The sequence below is a fragment of the Zalophus californianus genome, chromosome 1, assembly GCF_009762305.2.
Source record: "Zalophus californianus isolate mZalCal1 chromosome 1, mZalCal1.pri.v2, whole genome shotgun sequence".
Taxonomy (NCBI): Eukaryota; Metazoa; Chordata; class Mammalia; order Carnivora; family Otariidae; genus Zalophus; species Zalophus californianus.
This window is the reverse complement of record NC_045595.1, coordinates 51,727,149-51,746,052: the sequence shown is the minus strand read 5'-3', so window position 1 is coordinate 51,746,052 and position 18,904 is coordinate 51,727,149. Positions and strand designations below refer to the sequence as shown.

Below are 18,904 nucleotides of genomic sequence, written 5' to 3'. Positions count from 1 at the left end.
AGGCTACACAGGGGCGCCTGCGTGGCTCAGATGGTTAAGCGTCTGCCTTCAGCTCGGGTCGTGATCCCGGGATCCTGGGATTGAGTCCCGCATTGGGCTTCCCTGCTCCTTGGGAGCCTGCTTCTCCCTCTGCCTCTCTCTCTCTCTCTCTCTCTGACTCTCATGAATAAACAAAACATTTTTTAAAAAATTTAAAAAAAGAAAAAAAGGCTACACAAAAATGTAAAATGTGAAATTTTTGCCAGGCAAAAAATACCAAAGTTGAAAGACAAGTTACAAACTTAGTAAAATATTCGCAACACATGACAAAGGACTAATGTCCTTACTATGTAAAAACTTTTTTTTAAGATTTTACTTCTTTAACAGAAAGAAAGAGGGCAGGGGGGAAGCGGCAAAGGGATAGGGAGCAGGGAGCCTGATGTGGGTGGGGCTCGATCTCAGGACCCTGAGATCATGACCTGAGCGCAAGGCAGACTCTTAACCTACTGAGCCACCCAGGCACCTGATGAAACTTTCTTTATGGGATACTTAGGTATTAAAATGGAAACATGTTAACTGGAATTAAAATAAAACCTTAAAAAAATAAAATGGAAACACAAATGAACCAAGGAACAGATGCAAATTACAAAAATGGCTCCACCTTTGTCACTTAAAAATACAAGTAAAATTATAAATTTTTACCTTTTAATTGTCGATCAAAAAGCATGATAATACTCTTTGTAGCTGAGGATGTGGGGAAATGCATTCCCAGACCTGATTCAGTGTAAATTAGTACAACCTCTTTGGAAGGCAGCACCATTTGAAGTTACAAGAATGAAAAACCACCTCAAAATCTAGCATTGGAAGCTAGTCCTACAAATTATGGAATATCCTTAGAAAGGAATACCAGGCAAAAAGACTAAAGTAATCCAAAAGTATTACTGAGGAAGAATGGCCAAAAAGGATGTGAAAACATATACCCATGCTGAAGCCAGAAATTCCAACTGTCTTCAGCTCAATCTAACTCGGAAATCTAATGATTGATTAGATTAGTTAAGCAAAAAGATAAAATTTTCATCATCTTTGGAACGATACCCCAAACTGGGAACAGTGGTTGCCTGTGGGCAGAAGGGAGACACTAAAATCTCAGTGGAAAAAAAAGGCTTGCTTTCTACCACATAATCGTTTGTACTACTGAATTTTTTTGGTCATGTGCATTTATTAACTAAAAAAAGAAAAAAAGGCCTTCCTTCTGAGGATTCATAGAAAGGCATCACAGTGCCCATAAGCCCCTGGAATTGATATACAGAAATGTATATGTACGTTTTTACAGCTTGCTGAGGGGAAAAGGTCTGTAGATTGACAGAAGTGGTTCATTGACCTTGCCACAAATGTATGAAGCATGTCTGGATAACCATTACCCTATTGGCACTAGCCCTCTATTGCTCAAACAGCCCTGAAAGCACCCTACTCATAACTGTAAGGGGCTTACCACATGCTGGGTCCTGTCTGCGGCATGTAACACACTCTAGTTGAATCCTCACAGCCACCAGAGCTTAAAACGGGTGTCGGTACAGATCACGGTCTGCTGGGACCGCAGCCCACCCAGCTCTGTTACATATCAGTACAAAGCTGATCTTGTTTGGGGACTGCTGAATGCTTTCATGAAGCAAGATCTTCCCCTTGCCCTGACAAACCCAGGAAACAGGTACTTTTTATTCTCCCCATTGTATAGATGAAAAACAGAGGCTCAGAGTAACTCCCTAACTTGACCCAAGATCACAAAGCTACTAACACCAACATTTATAGCCACCCCCAACTCTTAGGCACTCCATGATACCCCCTTAACATGGGCCCAGAGCCCCTTTTCCAAACAAATTCATCTGGACACAAAACTAATTGCAAGAGATCTGTTGACTTTACAAATGTATTTTTATTTTACAAAAAAAAAAATCACTACAGTGGGATTATTTAAAATAGGACACACTGAATTTAAAATAGCATTTGTTTCACAAAAATACTTGCAACATGACTTTTCAGAAAAATACCCAGTGCATAAACCTTAGGTACATGGCAGAAATATATGTTTAATGTCTTTATTTGTTTTATAAAAAAGGATAAGGGCATTTTCAAAGTACTTCTATAACCATGTCTCACCTGTTCCAACAAACCAAGGAAGGAAAATGAACAGGTGTTACTTATAAGGAAACCAAAGTTCCAGAAATTAAATAATTGATTTGAATAGCAACAGAACTGGACATAAAACTAGCTCTGATTCTTCATTCACCCATAAATAACACATACTCTCAAAATAAAAGCTCCACTAAAAATATTAGCATTAGTGGGATGGGACAATAAAGGTGCTGAGTAGGCATTAAATAAATATCTGTGGGTTACAAGATTTCTGAGAGAGACGTGGAAAACCTGCAGAGCTCTTTGCCAGGTGTCTGGCATTTGTAAACTCCACACTGTGAATGAAGAACTGTGCTGGGACACAAGTTGAGAATCTTTCAGGCCATGGAAGTTTGCAGGTGGTTGTCGGCAAATAGGACCCAGAAGACTTAACTTTGGAAAGTGCAACTGACAATCCTCCCTCAGTTCTTGAGGGGTGTGAGCTGAGTAACAGTATTACCACATACATCCCAAAACCACAAAATTGCCCACATCCTGGGCCTATGGACCAGGGTTTCCACTTCGGTCTCCTGATCCCCAGCTCTGATTGACAAATCCCAGAAAGAACGATGACTTCATGGATTTTAGTGTCTTAAAAAGCTGAGGTCCCTTCTTCCCTAATTCACTCTGGCAAGATGGAAGCTTCTCTCCCTGGTCCAGGAAAGCTGGTGTTTGGTATTTCCTGGGAGATTATGATTCTGCCTCAGATCTTTTTCTTGATTTGGTGTTTGTCTTTCTAATCGAGGATAAGCTGTGCTCTGGTCATCAGGGGCCAAAAAGCTCAATGCTGTCCAGTTTCCCTTCTTTGTAGAACACGATATTCTCCATCAGTTTCTTTTTGGCCTCATTGATCTCGATTCTCCGTGAAGTCTCTGTAGCTGATGTTCAGAAAGTTTAAAGAAATATCTTCAACAAAAGGCATTTGGAAATAGTTACTATTATTATAGTTCTTAGAAAGTCAGACTTGCTCAGTTTCTCACTTAAATCAGATTTCTGAATCAAGCCCTGAGCATAATGAGCATTTTCATTATTTCTGCCTTTGCAGTGAAGTCCCACCACCTGCCCCCACTTTTCTGAAAGGAGGGGGCTTCCATACTCCTTCCATGGATGGGAGAGGTTGGGATGAACATTTACACCCCCTCTTTCTTTTCCCTCCTCTCTCCTCCCAGTGGGAGGAGGAGCAATAGGAATGGTAAAGCCTGGGACATTCATTAAGCCATGTTTATTAGGGGAGAGGGACACTGTATTGAAAAGGCCTCCCAAATTTTTATTTCAGAAGGAAGCCTGGAATATTTGGAAAGGAGAGACAGAGATAGTAAGAGTTTTGACTTGGTCCCTAAGTACAATGGGGAGCCACACAAGGGCTTTAAATAAGAGGTGGCATGAGTTGTTTTCAAAAACCACTCTGGGGGCACCTGGGCAGCTCAGTCATTAAGCGTCTGCCTTCGGCTCAGGTCATGATCCCAGGGTCCTGAGATCGAGCCCCGCATCGGGCTCCCTGCTCGGCGGGGAGCGTGCTTCTCCCTCTCCCACTCCCCCTGCTTGTGTTTCCTCTCTTGCTGTGCCTCTCTGTCAAATAAAAAAATAAAATCTTTAAAAAAAAAAAAACACTCTGAAGATAAAAAATTAAAATAAAATAATAAAATAAAAAATAAAAACAAGGAAGGGAGGACACAGGAAGGCTGTGTGGTCATCCAGCAAGAGGACAGTAGCTTAGTTAAGGGGGGAGGGGCGCGAGGCAATGCAGAGAAGCAGATGGAGCTGATAGATATTTAGGCCAATGAATACACTAGGTGATGGACTGGACATAAGGGGCCAGAGAGAGAGGGAGGTATCAAGGATGACCCCCATCCGAGGTTTCTTTGTGTGCAGTCTGCTGGTAGGTGAACGGCTGAATAATCAAGGAAGGCATGAATGAGAGCAATAGAAGGAATAAATGATGGGCTGAGTTAGAGACACATGAATGAGCTTGCATATGCACTCAGATCTCCCCACGCTTACCATCCTGGGGAGGCTCCAGCCTGGCAGAGGCCACAGAGAAGGAGTCTGCCGGCACTCCGACACACACCTGCAGCCTGCCTTCTCCATCCTCTGTTGAAGGGAGTGAGGCGGCAGCCCCAGCCCCAGGTGCTACCCTCATGGAGGAGGAGGCCTCGAGGCTGGAATTGTCCACGTCGTCTGTTTCTTCTGGGGTATTGGAGAAAGAGCCTGTGCCCTCAGAAAGCCCACTCAAAGGGAGCAACGTCTCCTGACCTCTGAGCTGCTTTTCCACAGCCGCTACAGAGCCACACACCTTGGGGAGAAGAGAGACAAAAATTCTTTCTGAAATCGGGGCGCCTGGATGGCTCAGTCCGTTATGCATTGGACATTTTATCTCAGCTAGGTCTTGATCTCAGGGTTGTGAGTTCAAGCCCCATGTTGGGCTCCATTCTGGGCATGGAGGCCTACTTTAAAACAAAACAAAACAAAACAAAAACCTCTTTCTGAAATCAAAAAGTTTACAGGTATCCCAGGCCTCTGGAAAAACAATGAAGAATCCAATGTTGATTCTTATTGCTTTGTCTGGAAGAACAGCGAAAGCCCTTTGAACAGAGCTGAACTTCCCCCCATCCACCCTAGCCATAGATGAGAGCACATGACCAAGATGGACCAATCGCTGTATCCCATTCCTCTGACACATTAATGAGCCAGGTTTGGGCACGTGACCCAAGCTGGCCAATTAGAATCCTTCTCTGGGATTTTTCTACCTAAAGCTTGCTGAGGAAGGACTCCCGATTCCTTTCTAGTGGTTGACCCAGACTCTCCACCCACAAAGAAAACCCATTCACAGTAGGAAAAAGTGGAGACCCCTGTAAAGAATAAAGCAGGGGCAAGAGATGGAGAAGTGGGACACAAGCACAGAGACACAGATAAATGCACCTTTGCTGGTGGAGACCCTGCGTCTAGCTGGCCTAGCAATGCCTGTCCTGTGTGCTGTTGGGTTACATGAGCCAATAGATTCATTCATTAATTGATCGTTCGTTCACTCATTCATATACTCCCTCCCAATCTCCCTTGCTGTGTGAGTGTGTGTGTGTGTGTGTGTGTGTGTGTGAGAGAGAGAGAGAGAGAGAGAGAGAGAGACTAAGAGTTTGACCTGAGTTCTATCACTTTGAACTGGAAATGCCCTAAGTAATAGAGATATTACTTGCCCTTGAGGGCATTTCTAATTAGGGAGGTTAGGAAATCAGAAGGAGGCAGGGAAGGAATGTTTCTTCTTTACACACACACACACACACACACACACACACACACACACACACACACACACACACAAAGGGCATACAAGCATACCCTTTTTTTTTTTTAAGATTTTATTCATTTATTTGAGAGAGAGAATGAGATAGAGAGCATGAGAGGGGGGATGGTCAGAGGGAGAAGCAAACTCCCCGCCGAGCAGGGAGCCCAACGCAGGACTCGATCCCGGGACTCCAGGATCATGACCTGAGCCAAAGGCAGCTGCCCAACCAAGTGAGCCACCCAGGCGCCCATACAAGCATACCCTTAATAACAATGACACATCTCACTTGCTCAGCACCTTTGCAATTTACAAAGAACTTTTGACACAAAATGCACAATGAGTTTTTATAGGTTAAAAAATTAAAAGATCAGAGAAGCTGGGGTGCCTGGGTGGCTCTGTCAGTTAAGCGTCTGCCTTCGGCTCAGGTCATGTTCCCAGGGTCCTGGGATCAAGTCCCCCCTGCTTCCCCCGTGCTCAGCGGGAAGCCTGCTTCTCCCTCTGCCTCTGCCTGCTGCTCCCCCTGCTTGTGCTTTCTCTCTCTCTCTCTCTCTGTCAAATAAATAAATAAAATATTTTTAAAAATAAAGATCAGAGAAGTTAAGTTCCTTGTCTAAGGCTGCTTAGCCAGTAGATAGCAGAGCTGACCACTGGCCCTAGGCTTACTTGTCTTCAAGTTCATGACCCAGATGACCTCTCATCTTCCTAGTTTATTTGTGAAATACTGAGGGCAAGGACAATTTCTCATTCCTCTTTGTATACTTCAAATGCCCTATCCCCTTTATTCTACACAACAAATACCTCCGCATCCTTCAAGGTCCAGTTCAAATGTCACCTCTTGAGACAAATCTTCACAGTATATGCTCAATAAATATTTGTCAAGCTAAAAGCTACATTCCCTTGAAGCTATGTGTGGCCATGTCACTAGATTATGGCCTATGGAGTGTGAGAAAAAGTGATGTGTGCATTTCCAGGTCACACCTTTAAAAGGCAGGGAATGGGGATGCCTGGGTGGCTCAGCCGGCTAAGAGTCTGCCTTCGCTCAGGTCATGATCCCAGGGTCCTTGCTCAGTGGGGAGCCTGCTTCTCCCTCTGCCTGCTGCTTCCCCTACTTGTGCTCTCTGACAAGTAAATATATAAAATCTTAAAAAAAAGGGGCGGGTAGGGAGTGTGTTCTCTTTCTCTTAACCCCCTGTTCAGTGGCTGGAATGCAGATGTGATGGCCTGAGCTAGAGCAGCCATCTTAGACTCTGAACTGGAAGCCACACAGTAAGGATAGCAGAGCAACAATACAAAGGGAACCTGGGGTCCCCAATAAAGTGGCACTGTCACATCAGCTCTGAACTCCCTACAGTCAAGGGGTTAAGCTAAAGAGAATAAACTTCTTTCTCATTTAAAACACTGGATTTTGGAGTCTCATTATAGCAGCTTTTCTGAGTGTCCTTTAACTGAGACAATGAACAAAAGAACAAAATAAATGAAGAGAGGAAAGCCTGAAAGGAGGAATAAGTGGTTAGGGGAGGGAGATCTTTTCAGAACATAAATCTGATTATGTCTTGCCCCTGCTTCAAACCCCTAGTGTCTTCCTCAAAATCCTAACTGTGCCTGCAAAGCCCTCAATTACAGGGCTCCTCCTTCCTCAGCAGCCCCACCACAAGCCACTCTTCCCCACGTACTTTTTGTTCTAGCCACTCTGACCTTTCAGACCTTTGACCAAGCCAGGCTTTCTCTCACCTCAGGCCATTTGCATGAGCTGTTCCATCTGCTTGGATTGCTCTTTATCTGCTTACACATCACTTCCTCAGGGAAAGTCCCCCTGGGTGGGGCCCCATCACATGCCATCCCAATGCTCCTCACCTAGATGATCACTGTGCATTGTCTGAGAGCTCCAGGAAAGTAAAACTGGGCCTGCCTTCTTCACCGATTTATCCCCCAGGGCCCAGCACACAAGTGCTGAATGACTGACTGAGTGCTGCACCACTCAGGCACTTAGGGAACACCCCAGGTGAAGAACAATGACTTGGGTCTTGAGTCGAGGGTCTCTAGCTCCTGCCACGTCATAGTGCAAGATGGTGAACAAGGGAATGAACCAGGAGTCCAGAGGGCTCTGACAGAAACTCACTCTGTGGCCTCATCTTCTCTTCTTTGGAACTTTACTTCCTAGAAAATGGCAGGCTAGGGCTATAGCAGTGGTGTTTGAAGATTTTTTTTTTTCCCGCTACTAAAACTTCCCTCAGATAAAATACTGAGAATCCAATATGATTATGTGAAGTGAAAGGGGGTGTCTGGTGGTAGTCACGCATGGGGCCTGCAGCTCCCCAAACCCTCTTGCTGACGAAAGCAATTCCTGAGGTAACTTCAAGGCACCCCTCTCTGCCAGAAACCACTTGAAAATCATTCAGCTAGGGCGCCTGGGTGGCTCAGTTGATTAAGCGACTGCCTTTGGCTCAGGTCATGATCCCAGAGTCCCGGGATCGAGTCCCGCATCGGGTTCCCGGCTCAGCGGGGAGCCTGCTTCTCCCTCTGACCTTCTCCCCTCTCATGCTGTTTCTCTCTCTCTCTCTCTCAAATAAATAAATAAAATCTTTAAAAAAAAAAAAAAAGAAAAAGAAAAAGAAAATCACTCAGCTAGATGGTCTCAAAGAATCCTCTCGGGCAGCTATTTTGTCCTTAGAAATATCTAGCAGTGGTGCCCAAATTTACACTTGTTACCATGGAAACCACCACTCTATACCGCATCCATAGGAAAATGTTTTATCTCCTAATGTGGTTGATTTCTGGAGTATCTGCCTAAGCCCAGGGGCTAAAGATGCTCCCTTCCTCTGGGACTTAGCCCTTTCCGTCTTTCTGGGGTAGACCCCCTGACCACTAGGTTTATATACTGGACCCCACTCCCCTCACCTTACCTGATTGGCCAACAGGTGGACTACTGACTCTAGGTAGGCCAAACAGGCTCTCTCAATGAGAAACTGGAATTGGGACCTGGAGACTTGATCGCTCAGTGGGGGTAGAACCATAACATACAAACAATACAGAGAGCCATATCCCCTAGCCAAGAGGATAGAGTCGAGGAAAAGGGAGTCTACAGACAAGAGAGGAGGAATCAAGCCCATTCAGAGAAAGCAGTGTTCTGTTAACATCTGAGCCTGGGACCCTGGGCCCCCCAAGGCCCGCAGCACACCACCCTCAGGCCCCTGAGCTGCCCTTACCCATTCGCTTCCCTACTTGGCTTCTATGAGCTCCAATATGAGCTGTTGCTTGCAACCAAATACAGCCCTGGTTTATGAAGCGACTTCTAGGTAAAGGCCTCAACCCTGAGCCATACCCCAGTTCCTGGTAAAGCAGAACCATGCGGCCACCAGGACAGGAGGCCCACCCGACCCAGGGCAGGGCCCATGGCCAGGGCGGTAGGAGAATGGGGCTCACCTCAGCCAAGCTGGCGTTCCGTCTCCTCAGGCAGAGGCAGGCGGCCATGGCCAAGGCCTCGGCGCAGTCGTCCAGCAGCCGCCCGGCTCCCTTCTCCAGGTACTTCTGGCAGATCTCCTTAGCCATCACCGTTTCCACGCCGGTCTTCCTGCCGCACAGCGAGGGGCTGCTGCTGGGGACTGCACTGAGGAGTAAATCCTTCTGCGGGAAGAAGAGGATAAGCACCCCCGTGTGAGCTGCAGGGATGCGGGGTTGCACCGCACTTGTGTCCCAACCGCCCCCGCGATGGCGCCAGACCTGCAAAACCTCGAGGAAAACAGGATTTTAAGAAAGAAATGCAAGGATCCGGGGCGCCTGGGTGGCTCAGTCGTTAAGCGTCTGCCTTCGGCGCGGGTCATGGTCCCAGGGTCCTGGGATCGAGCCCCGCGTCCGGCTCCCCGCTCGGCCGAGAGCCTGCTTCTCCCTCTCCCCCTCCCCCTGCTTGTGTTCCTGCTCTCGCTGTCTCTCTGTCAGATAAATAAATAAAATCTTTAGAAAAAAAAATTTTTTTAAATACATATATTTATGTAAAAATATATAGCATATTTATATAATATAAATTATGTTTCACAATATTTCATAAGTATATATGTATTTGCAAATATATGTTACAAATATATTAAATACATTGATTATATATATTAAATATATTATAAGGAAATGTGTAATTTAATTATGTATAATACTGATATAATATATAGTGCATTAATCCATTATACTAACATGAAATATTGATATTTATGTTTTTATATTTGTGATATATTTATTGTATAAATAATAAAACATTTATATATACATTTTCCATGTATATTCTATTTGTTATATATGTTTTGTTTTTTGTTTTTTGAGAGTGAGAGAGCATGAGCAAAGGGAGAGGCAGAGGCAGAGGGAGAAGCAGACTCCCCACTGAGCCTGGAGCCCAACGTGGGGCTTGATCCCAGGACTCCAGAATCATGACCTGAGCCAAAGACAGACGCTTAATCCACTGAGCCACCCAGGCATCCCTCTATTCTCTTTTTTATACCTTCCTGTACTTACTAAATGTTCTACAAGCTTAGAAAATTTTAAATTAAAAGTTTTTTGTTTGCATTGTTTTTAATGTCAAGAGTTCCCACTTTCCCATCCGTAGCTATGGCCATCAGAAACCCCAGATTTTGTGACAATCTGGCACCTGCTGACCTTTCCCATCTCATCTCCTCCCTCTGTGACTCACTGTACTCAGTCACTCTGGCTTCTTTCTGTTCTTGGAAGCACCTAAACTCATCCTGCCCCAGGGCCTTTGCACTTGCTGTTCCCTCTGCCTAGAATGCTCCTCCTCTAAATCTCACCACATCCTGGGCGCCTGGGTGGCTCAGTCGGTTAGGTGACTGCCTTCGGCTCAGGTCATGATCCTGGGTCCCAGGATCGAGTCCCACATTGGGCTCCCTGCTCAGCGGGGAGTCTGCTTCTCTCTCTGACCCTCCCTCCTCTCATGTGCTCTCTCTCTCTCTCTCTCTCTCATTCTTGCTCTCTCAAATAAATAAATAAAATCTTTAAAAAATCAATCAATCAATCAATCAATCTCACTACATCCTAGTCCCGGGCTCCTGGGACATCGAGTCCCACAATGGGCTCCTTGCTTCGCAGGGAGCCTGCTTCTCCCTCTCCTTCTGCCTGCCGCCACTCTGCTTGTGCTCTCTCTCTCTCTCTAATAAATAAATAAAATCTTAAAAAAAAAAAAAAAGAAAGAAAAGAAAGAGACTGTTCAAAACAACTGGCCTGAAAGAATGATAGAAGCAGAGGCTCACCATCCGACTCCCCCACAGTGAAATTGTGGATCTCATCTGGCAAGAGTCATCAGGAGATGCTAAGAACACTCACGGGTAGGGTGATGAGGGAACTTAGGGATTGGGGGAGTCAGCAACTCCACCTGGACCCACTGATGAACCTCAGCACTGTTAGGAGGAGGACCTGCTATGCGCCTCATGTTGTGATGCTGTGGGAAGCACCAGGCATCACCCAGGAAGCAGCACTGATCATGAATCTAACCAAGTCTCAGCACAAGAGGTAGAGAGAAACAAGTTAAGAATACCACAAGAATGGGAGGTGGGGGCTGGGTGCCTCAGTCAGCTGAGCATCTGACTCTTGGTTTTGGCTCAGGTCGTGATCTCAGGGGCATGAGATTGAGCCCCTTGGTTGGGTTCTGTGCTTGGCATGGAGTCAGCTTGAGATTCTCTCCCTCTGCTTCTGCCCCTTCCCCCACTCACACACATGTGTGCTTTCTCTCTCTCCCTCTCTAAATGAATTTTTTTAAGTCTTTAAAAAAAAAAAAAGATACCACAAGGATGTAAAAATCCAGAACATGAGAGACTTACAGAACAAATGACTCACTTTATGCAAAAATGCAATGATATATGGAAAGAAAACACGGGAAGGGGTGCAGTTGGAGAACAGAAGAGTTTCAAGTGCTGCCTGGCTGGCTCAATCAGAACAGCATGTGGCTCTTGGTCTCAGAGGTCATGAGTTTGAGCCCCACATGGGGTGTAGAAATCTCTTAAATAATTAAAAAAAAACTTAAACACTTAAAAAAAAAAAGCTCTACTCCTCTTCATCAGTTTGAGAGGAAGCATCTTTCCTGACTTGATGTTGAGGCCATTAGAACAGCTGGCTTTTTTTACGTTTCAAGAAACATAGTTATTTGTTTAAAGATGTATTTATTTATTGAGGGGAGGGAGTGGGGGAGGAGCAGAGGGAGACGGAGAGAAAGTCCCACCATAAGTCCCAACATGGGGCCTCATCCCACCACCCCAAGATCGTGACCTGAGCTGAAAGCAAGAGTCAGATGCTTAACCGACTCTGCCACCCAGGCACCCCTTTTTAATTTTTTTTTAAATATTTTTAAGAAACATAATTAATGGTAACATGTGGACTTTGTATCGGTTTCAAACAAACCAACTTTAAAAAGCAATTTTTGAGAAAACTTGGGAAATTTAAACATGGAATGGGCATTAAATGATATTAAGGAATTAAGAAAACTATTTTATGGGTGGAATAACATAATATCTGGGATATGCTTTAAAATACACACACACACACACACACACACACACACGTTTTTTCATTTATTATTTGAGAGAGAGTGAACGAGCACAAGCTGGGGGAGCGGCAGGCAGAGGGAGAAGCAGGCTCCCTGCAGGGAGCCTTCCTCCCTCTTCCTCTGCTTGCCGCTCTGCCTGCTTGTGCTCTCTCTCTCTCTCTCTCTCTGTCAAATAAATAAATAAATACATAAATTTTTTTAAAAAAGAAATAAGAACAGGAAGCAGGGAGAAGGGACTTACTATAAAGTTGCCCAAGGGAATTTTCTGGAATGATGAAAATACTCCATATCTAGATTATGGTGGTGTTGGTTACATAACTGTCCACACTTTCCAAAATTTATACCATTCTGTACACCTCACAAGTGTGAATTATATACCTCAACAGAAATGAACGCACATGTCCACAGTGAGACCCGCACAGAAAAGTACCTGGCATCTACAGGTGTAACGGTCAAAAACTGGGAACACACCAAATGTCCATCAACAGATGAGTGGACACACGGTGGCTCATCCCTGCAATGGAACATTACTCAGCAAAACTAAATGAACCATGGACCCATACAAAGAGCATGGGACATATCTCAGAATAACCATGCTGAGTGGAAAAATCCAGACACCAAAAGAGCCAACTCTCTCTGATTTCATTTATATGAAAGTCCAGAGAGTGGAACCTCGTGCGGTGACAGAAAGCAAATCAGTGGCGGCAGGGGCTGGCAGGGGCTGGCAGGGGCTGGGAGGGGCTGGAGGGCAGAATTACCAAGGACAAGAGGTAGCGTCCAGGGTAGCAGGCACGGTCACAAACATGACTAGGTGACGATTTCACAGATATATACATACGTCAAAATTGATCACGTTATACACTTCATTCTCACTACTTATAAACATTATAAGCCTATTTACAAACAATTTCATGGAATTACCAGGGTGTGTGATTATACTGTAATTTCCTTCACCACCTCCCAACTGAGAGATATTTTACTTGTTTGTAGCTGTTTCCTAACATAAATAATGCTACAGTGAACAGCCGTGTCCATCTTTCCTCCCTTGTCTGTATGTGTCCCTCTGTGTACGTGAAATGACCGCATCAGAAGGTACACCCATGTTAAACTTCGATGGAAACCACCCGATGACCTTCGGAAAACACCGTGGCCACTTCGGAAAACACTCCCCCGAGGGTGGAAGAGAGGCCTGCTTCCTCCCACCCCTAGGTGCAAGCAGTTTTCATCTCTGATTTGAATCTTAATAACATGCTCAATCTTCATTTTTTTGTTAAGGTTTTTTAAAAAAATTCTATCCTCCACATTTTTTTTAAAGTAAACTCTACGCCCAACACGGGGCTTGAACTCATGACCCCAAGATCAAGAGTCGCGTGCTCCACTGACTGAGCCAGCCAGGCGCCCCTTCCTCCACATTTTTAGAAACCATTAACAAAAACACCTTCTAGGAAATTTCACATAAGTATCTCAAAAGACTCCTCTTGCGATGTTCATCCAGGGAGACCCAGAGGACTGTTAGGGAATTCACCCCAAGAAAACTGTCAGAATATGAGAAACCACCTCAAACTGCCCCAAACCACATCTGAGGTGCCGAAACCCACCTCTTTGTAATATCGGGGGCCCAGTCTCCAAAAGTGGAATGACTTTCTGTGGGTAGGAAGGCCTTCAGCTCCCCACCCCAGGGCCCAGGGGATGTTTTGGGGGCCCAGTCACCAAAAAAAGCCAGCTGATCTAATGGCCTCAACCCTCAAGTCAAGAAAGGTGATTCCTCTCAAACTGATGAAGAGGAGTAAAGCTTTCACAGGATTTGGAACTGTGCAGAAGACATGGGTTCAAATCCCAGTTCCACCACTGATCTCACTGGGGCGGGGGGCGTGACACAAGTCTCTTCACCTTGGCCTTAGTTTTCTCATCTGCGAAATGGGGATGATAATAATCCTGAATTCATATAGCTGGACTGTCATGAGAATTAAACAGTCAGCATAGTGTCGGGGTTAAGAACTCAGGAGCTGCAGTCCAGAAGACCTGATGTGGAAGTCCGGCTCTGCCACTTAGCAAAGCCGAGATCTCGGGTGAACCTCAGAGCCTGCTTGTCTCAAGGGCAGGTGAACGTCATGACCCTGTCAATCTCGGGGGGATTTTGTGATGACTTAGAAAGATAATATATGTAAAGTGCCAAACACAGAGTCTGGCTCTGCTGTTATATTTTTGAAATGACCCTGTATGTGTATATATGTGAAAGATAGTTCTTTGAACCCACAAAATGAAAATTATTGCTTTTATTATAGGAACCTGTTAAAGAGGGCTGACTTTTACCAACTTGAAGACAAATCCTATTTGATTGCCAGATGTGTAGAGAGAAGAAACGGGATTCCCCTAAACATTCTAAGTTCTCTTATCATGAACTTGGCTGACTGGTAAGAGGGCGAGAGGTTAAGGTTACTTTGCAAATCAAACTGCAGACTGAGACCTCATAACCATCTGTAAAATGGGTAGAGTGGAGGTGCTTGCCCTCCTGACCCCCCTCCCCAAAGCCCCCCCCCCCCAGGAGCTGTGAGCCAGAAGTGACTGGTTCCCTTACCAGGTAAACGGGGCTTCGGTTGTTATCCATTGCAGGGATGCCAGTGAGGACCTCAGCTAGCACCTGGAGAGAACATGCAGTTAGCACAGTTCAGACACTCATGCAAAAGTTCAGGCAGGAGATTCGGGCCAAGAGCAACGATTCTTCTTAGTAATAAAGGCTGAGCTCCAGGCCCGGCTCTGCCATTTACCAGTACAGACACTTGCCCCAAATTGGGAACATGGGAATATCACTAAATACGTCCTCCTAACTAAACACACCACCCAGCTGCTAGTAGAAGGTTTGAATGAATAGCAAGTCAGGGAGGATGGAAAACCAAACGTGTGCGTATTACCGTCAGTTTTGCATGTATAAGTATATCCAAATAAATATATAATATGTATGTTTATATACGCATACTATATACTTATATAAAAATATGTATGTATATATAAATATGTGTATGTGTAAATATGTATATTTACACACACATACTACATATTTATATATAAATGTGTATATACACATACACATATACACATTTTTCTATATATACATGTATCTACACACACACACACACACACACACACTATATTTTAAAGATCATTTCATTTAAAAACCCATCAGAAATGGTAAGCAGGCTGGGCGCCTGGGTGGCTCAGTTGGTTAAGCGTCTGCCTTTGGCTCAGGTCATGATCCCAGGGTCCTGGGATGGAGTCTTGCATCGGGCTCCCTGCTCATCGGGGAACCTGCTTCTCCCTCTGCCTGCCGCTCCCCCTGCTTGTGCTCTCTCTCTCTGACAAATAAATACATAAATACATCTTAAAAAAAAAAAGAAATGGTAAGCAGGCGTTGCTACGTCAATCTCAGGGAAAGGAGGAATCCATGTATGTAAAACTAGTCTACACAGAAAGTCTCAGCAACAACTAAAGCATGTTTCCTCCTAGGACTTTATTCACATGATCTGTTCATTAATTCACCCACTCACAGAAGAAGCACAACCCTGCACCAGTGTGAGACACCACAACGTTGACAAACCACGATACATGTCTTAATAAAGGGGAAACCTGCTTTGAACAGAAATTCTCAGCGGAGCATAGTGGTTAAGGGCTCTACAGTCAGGCCTGCCTGGGTTCAAATTCTGACTCTCTTAATCGCTAAATGACAAAAATCTGAGCCTGCATCCTTACCTGGTAAATGGTGAGCTGGTTGTGAATATAAGGGAGTGAGCACCCCACCCTTCGCTTCAAATCTCTCTCCCACAACCTCCCTCGAAGCAAGTCAGAATACAGTCACTTGACTGCCAAGAAATTCTCCATCCCCAGAGGAAGGGCCTGCTGGGTTAATCACAGACCGGCAGTGGCCAGCAGGGGGCAGCAGAGGGCACCCTGCCGCAAGTGGGTGGGCGCACCCTGAAAAGGGATTCCCAACCAGCTCCTGCCAGGAAGGGAGGGAAGAACAAGGGAAAAAGAATAAACACACATTCCCTCTGCCCCTTCCACAGGCAGGCTCTGCGCTGAACCTTTTAGAGAGGTCATACAGTGCTTGGGGGAGAAAAAAAAAAAAAACACTGAGAGGCACCTGGGTGGCTCAGTCAGTTAAGCGTCTGCCTTCAGCTCAGGTCATGATCCCAGGGTCCTGGGATCAAGTCCCGTATCGGGTTCCCAGCTCAGCAGGACACTTGCTTCTCCCTCCGCCTGCCGCTCCCCCTGCTTGTGTGTGCTTTCCCACTCTCTCTCTCTGACAAATAAATTAAATCTTAAAAAAAAAAAAAAACAACCCACTGAGAAATGCAGTGTTCCCAACAGGAGGAATCAGAGTTCAAAATCATACCGTCAGCTAGTGGCTGAGCTGAGAAAGAGTGAAGGGAGCCAGTGGGCATGGAATGCATAAATTAATTTAAAAAATTCTTACAGCAAGAGCTGAGTTAAAAAGTCAAAGGGCAAGAGGCGCCTGGGTGGCTCAGTCAGTTGAGCGTCTGACTCTTGATTTCAGCTCAGGTCATGATCTCAGGGTCGTGCAATGGAGCCTCACATCGGGCTCAGGGCTTAGCACTCAGCATAGAGTCTGCTTGGGATTCTGTCTCTCTCTCCCTGGGCCCCTCCCCCTCCCCATACACACTCCCTCTCTCTCTATAATAAATAAATAAAATTAAAAAAAAAAAGAGCAGGCACCTGGGTGGCTCAGTCGGTTAAGCTTCAGACTCTTGGTTTCAACTCAGATCATGACCTCTCAGTTGTGATATCGAGCTTGGCACTGGGCTCTGTGCTGAGCCTGGAGCCTGCTTAAGATTCTCTCTCCTCTCCCTCTGCCCCTCCCCTCTACACACTCACACTCTCTCTCTTTAAAAAAAAAAAAAAGGGGTAAACAAAAATCAGGAGTGCGAGTGTGAAGGTAGGAATACCACAACAATAATCATCTTGATAAGTGTAGGGTACTCTAACTGTATACATTATCTTATTAATCTCCATATATGTCACTATCCCATTTTACAGAGGACAAAACAGCCCAGAGTTATAGGTGAGGTACCCGAGGTCACACAGCTGAAAGTAACTAAGCTGGGACTCAAACCCACACTCTTAAGCTCTACACTGGATTGCCTGGCAGCCTCAGCGTTCAGTCCTGCTGGTTTTTAGAAGAGCAGGAGCCTGGGCTAGCCCCACTGAGCTTCACTGAGCCCCTCACAGTGGAGCTGATGGGGGCAAGGAAACCAGAAGAGCCCATGGGAGACAGAAGGAAGTAGAATCTGGCATCTGGAGGTCAGGATCAGAGCAGAAGGTGGCTCGGGAGGGCACTAGGGGGAGAGGTGGACGGACAAGAGACGGAGCAGAGAGAGAGGAAGCACAGAGTTTGAGGGTAGAGAGGAAGAGAGAGGGCACGGTCCGAGAGGCAGCTGTTTGCTCTTGGCAAAGGCCGGCCAAAGACTGTCGCTTTTCTCAGCCAGCATTTCCCAGACTGGGTTCCATGGGACACTGGTGTGGAGAGACTGAGGAAACAAAGTTCCACAGTCAAATGAATTTGGGAAGTGCTGCGTACCATTTGCCCAGCTGTGGTGAATTCACAATTAAATTAGATTAAAGGCTCATTACCATATTAAAGTCTCTGATTAATTTTGTGGTAAAGAGATCTGCTTGACTCTGCTTAACCCAGCATTGGTCATACCTATTTGGCCACAAAACCCTTTAAATACATCAAACCTACAGAGACCTCAAGGGTGTTCCATAGAATGTACTTTGGAGACTGCTATACTCAGACCATGAGCTCCTGGGGGAAGGACTGTGTTTTAGTGATATTTTTATTCCAACTGCCTAGCACACAGTGATGACAGGACAGTGGTGGTGAGGAGGGAGGGGGGATGCATAGGTGGATACTGAATGGACGAGTGGCAGTTGAATGAATGGATATTGGATGAAGAGTTGAATGGATGACTGTACAGATGGATGGACAAAACGAAGAGACAACTGGATAGACAATTAGATGGCTGGCTGGCTGGGAAACAGAGAAGAAAGGAGCTTCACAGAAGCTGCTATACTTCAAGGGTTGGCAACTTTTTCTGTAACATGCCAGACAGTATTTTAGGCTTTGTGGGCCACAAACCAAATCTCTGTCACATATTCTTCTTTTTTTTAAAGATTTCATTTATTTATCTGTGAGAGAGTATGAGCAGGGGGAGGGGCAGAGGGTAGAGGGAGAAGCAGGCTCCCCACCGCAGGAAGCCCGACGAGGAGCTCAATCCCAGGACCCCAAGTTCATGACCTGAGGCGAAGTCGGACGCTTAAATGACCGAGCCACCCAGGCGCCCCACATATTCTTCTTTTATAAGCAGTATTATTACATCTTTTATAAATGTAAAAACTATTCTTAGTTATAAGCTATACAAAATATGCCCTGGGCCATAGTTTGCCAACCCCTACTATATTTTGATGGACTCTATCTAGGGGCCTCTATTATATCTTCTGCTTACAAAGGAGCTGTGGGAAGGACAAATAAGGACAGGCCCAAGGCCAAGCAGAGAAGGGAGCTCTTACGATTCCACAGCTGAAGATGTCCACTCGTTTTGTCAGCTGCCCCACCCTGATGAAATCTTCCGGCAGATATGCAGCAGAGGCCTGGAAAACGTGAGTCTTCATCATGGTATATTTTGACCTCTTGTTGTTAGGACACAGGTGAGCCACTGGATGAGCCAGCTTGGGGGTGAAGTTTTGGTCTAGCAAAACATTGGAGCTGTGGAAAAGAAAGCAGAGAGAGGGGCGCCTGGGTGACTCAGTTGATAAACTTCTGCCTTTGGCTCAGGTCATGATCCCAGGGTCCTGGGATCGAGCCCCGCATCGGGCTTCCTGCTCGCTGGGAAGCCTGCTTCTCCCTCTCCCACTCCCCC

General features: G+C 45.6%; 1 protein-coding gene across 4 annotated transcripts in view; it reads right to left on the bottom strand.

Moving 5' to 3' along the window:
* Positions 1 to 1,809: 1,809 nt before the first annotated feature.
* IRAK2 (interleukin 1 receptor associated kinase 2) overlaps positions 1,810 to 18,904 on the bottom strand; it is a 62,467-nt gene continuing 45,372 nt past the window's right edge. For 2 of the 4 annotated variants that reach the window (XM_027585776.1, XM_027585777.2), the window contains exons 9-13: positions 18,555 to 18,750; positions 14,548 to 14,610; positions 8,855 to 9,055; positions 4,153 to 4,444; positions 1,814 to 3,029 (exon numbers count right to left, since the gene is read on the bottom strand). In XM_027585776.1, coding sequence (XP_027441577.1) covers positions 2,917 to 3,029; positions 4,153 to 4,444; positions 8,855 to 9,055; positions 14,548 to 14,610; positions 18,555 to 18,750 — 865 coding nt within the window. In that variant the 3' untranslated portion in view covers positions 1,814 to 2,916. Of the gene's footprint in view, positions 3,058 to 4,152; positions 4,445 to 8,854; positions 9,056 to 14,547; positions 14,611 to 18,554; positions 18,751 to 18,904 lie in introns of all 4 variants that reach the window. The other 2 variants (XM_027585778.1, XM_027585779.2) reach the window with 2 other exon arrangements.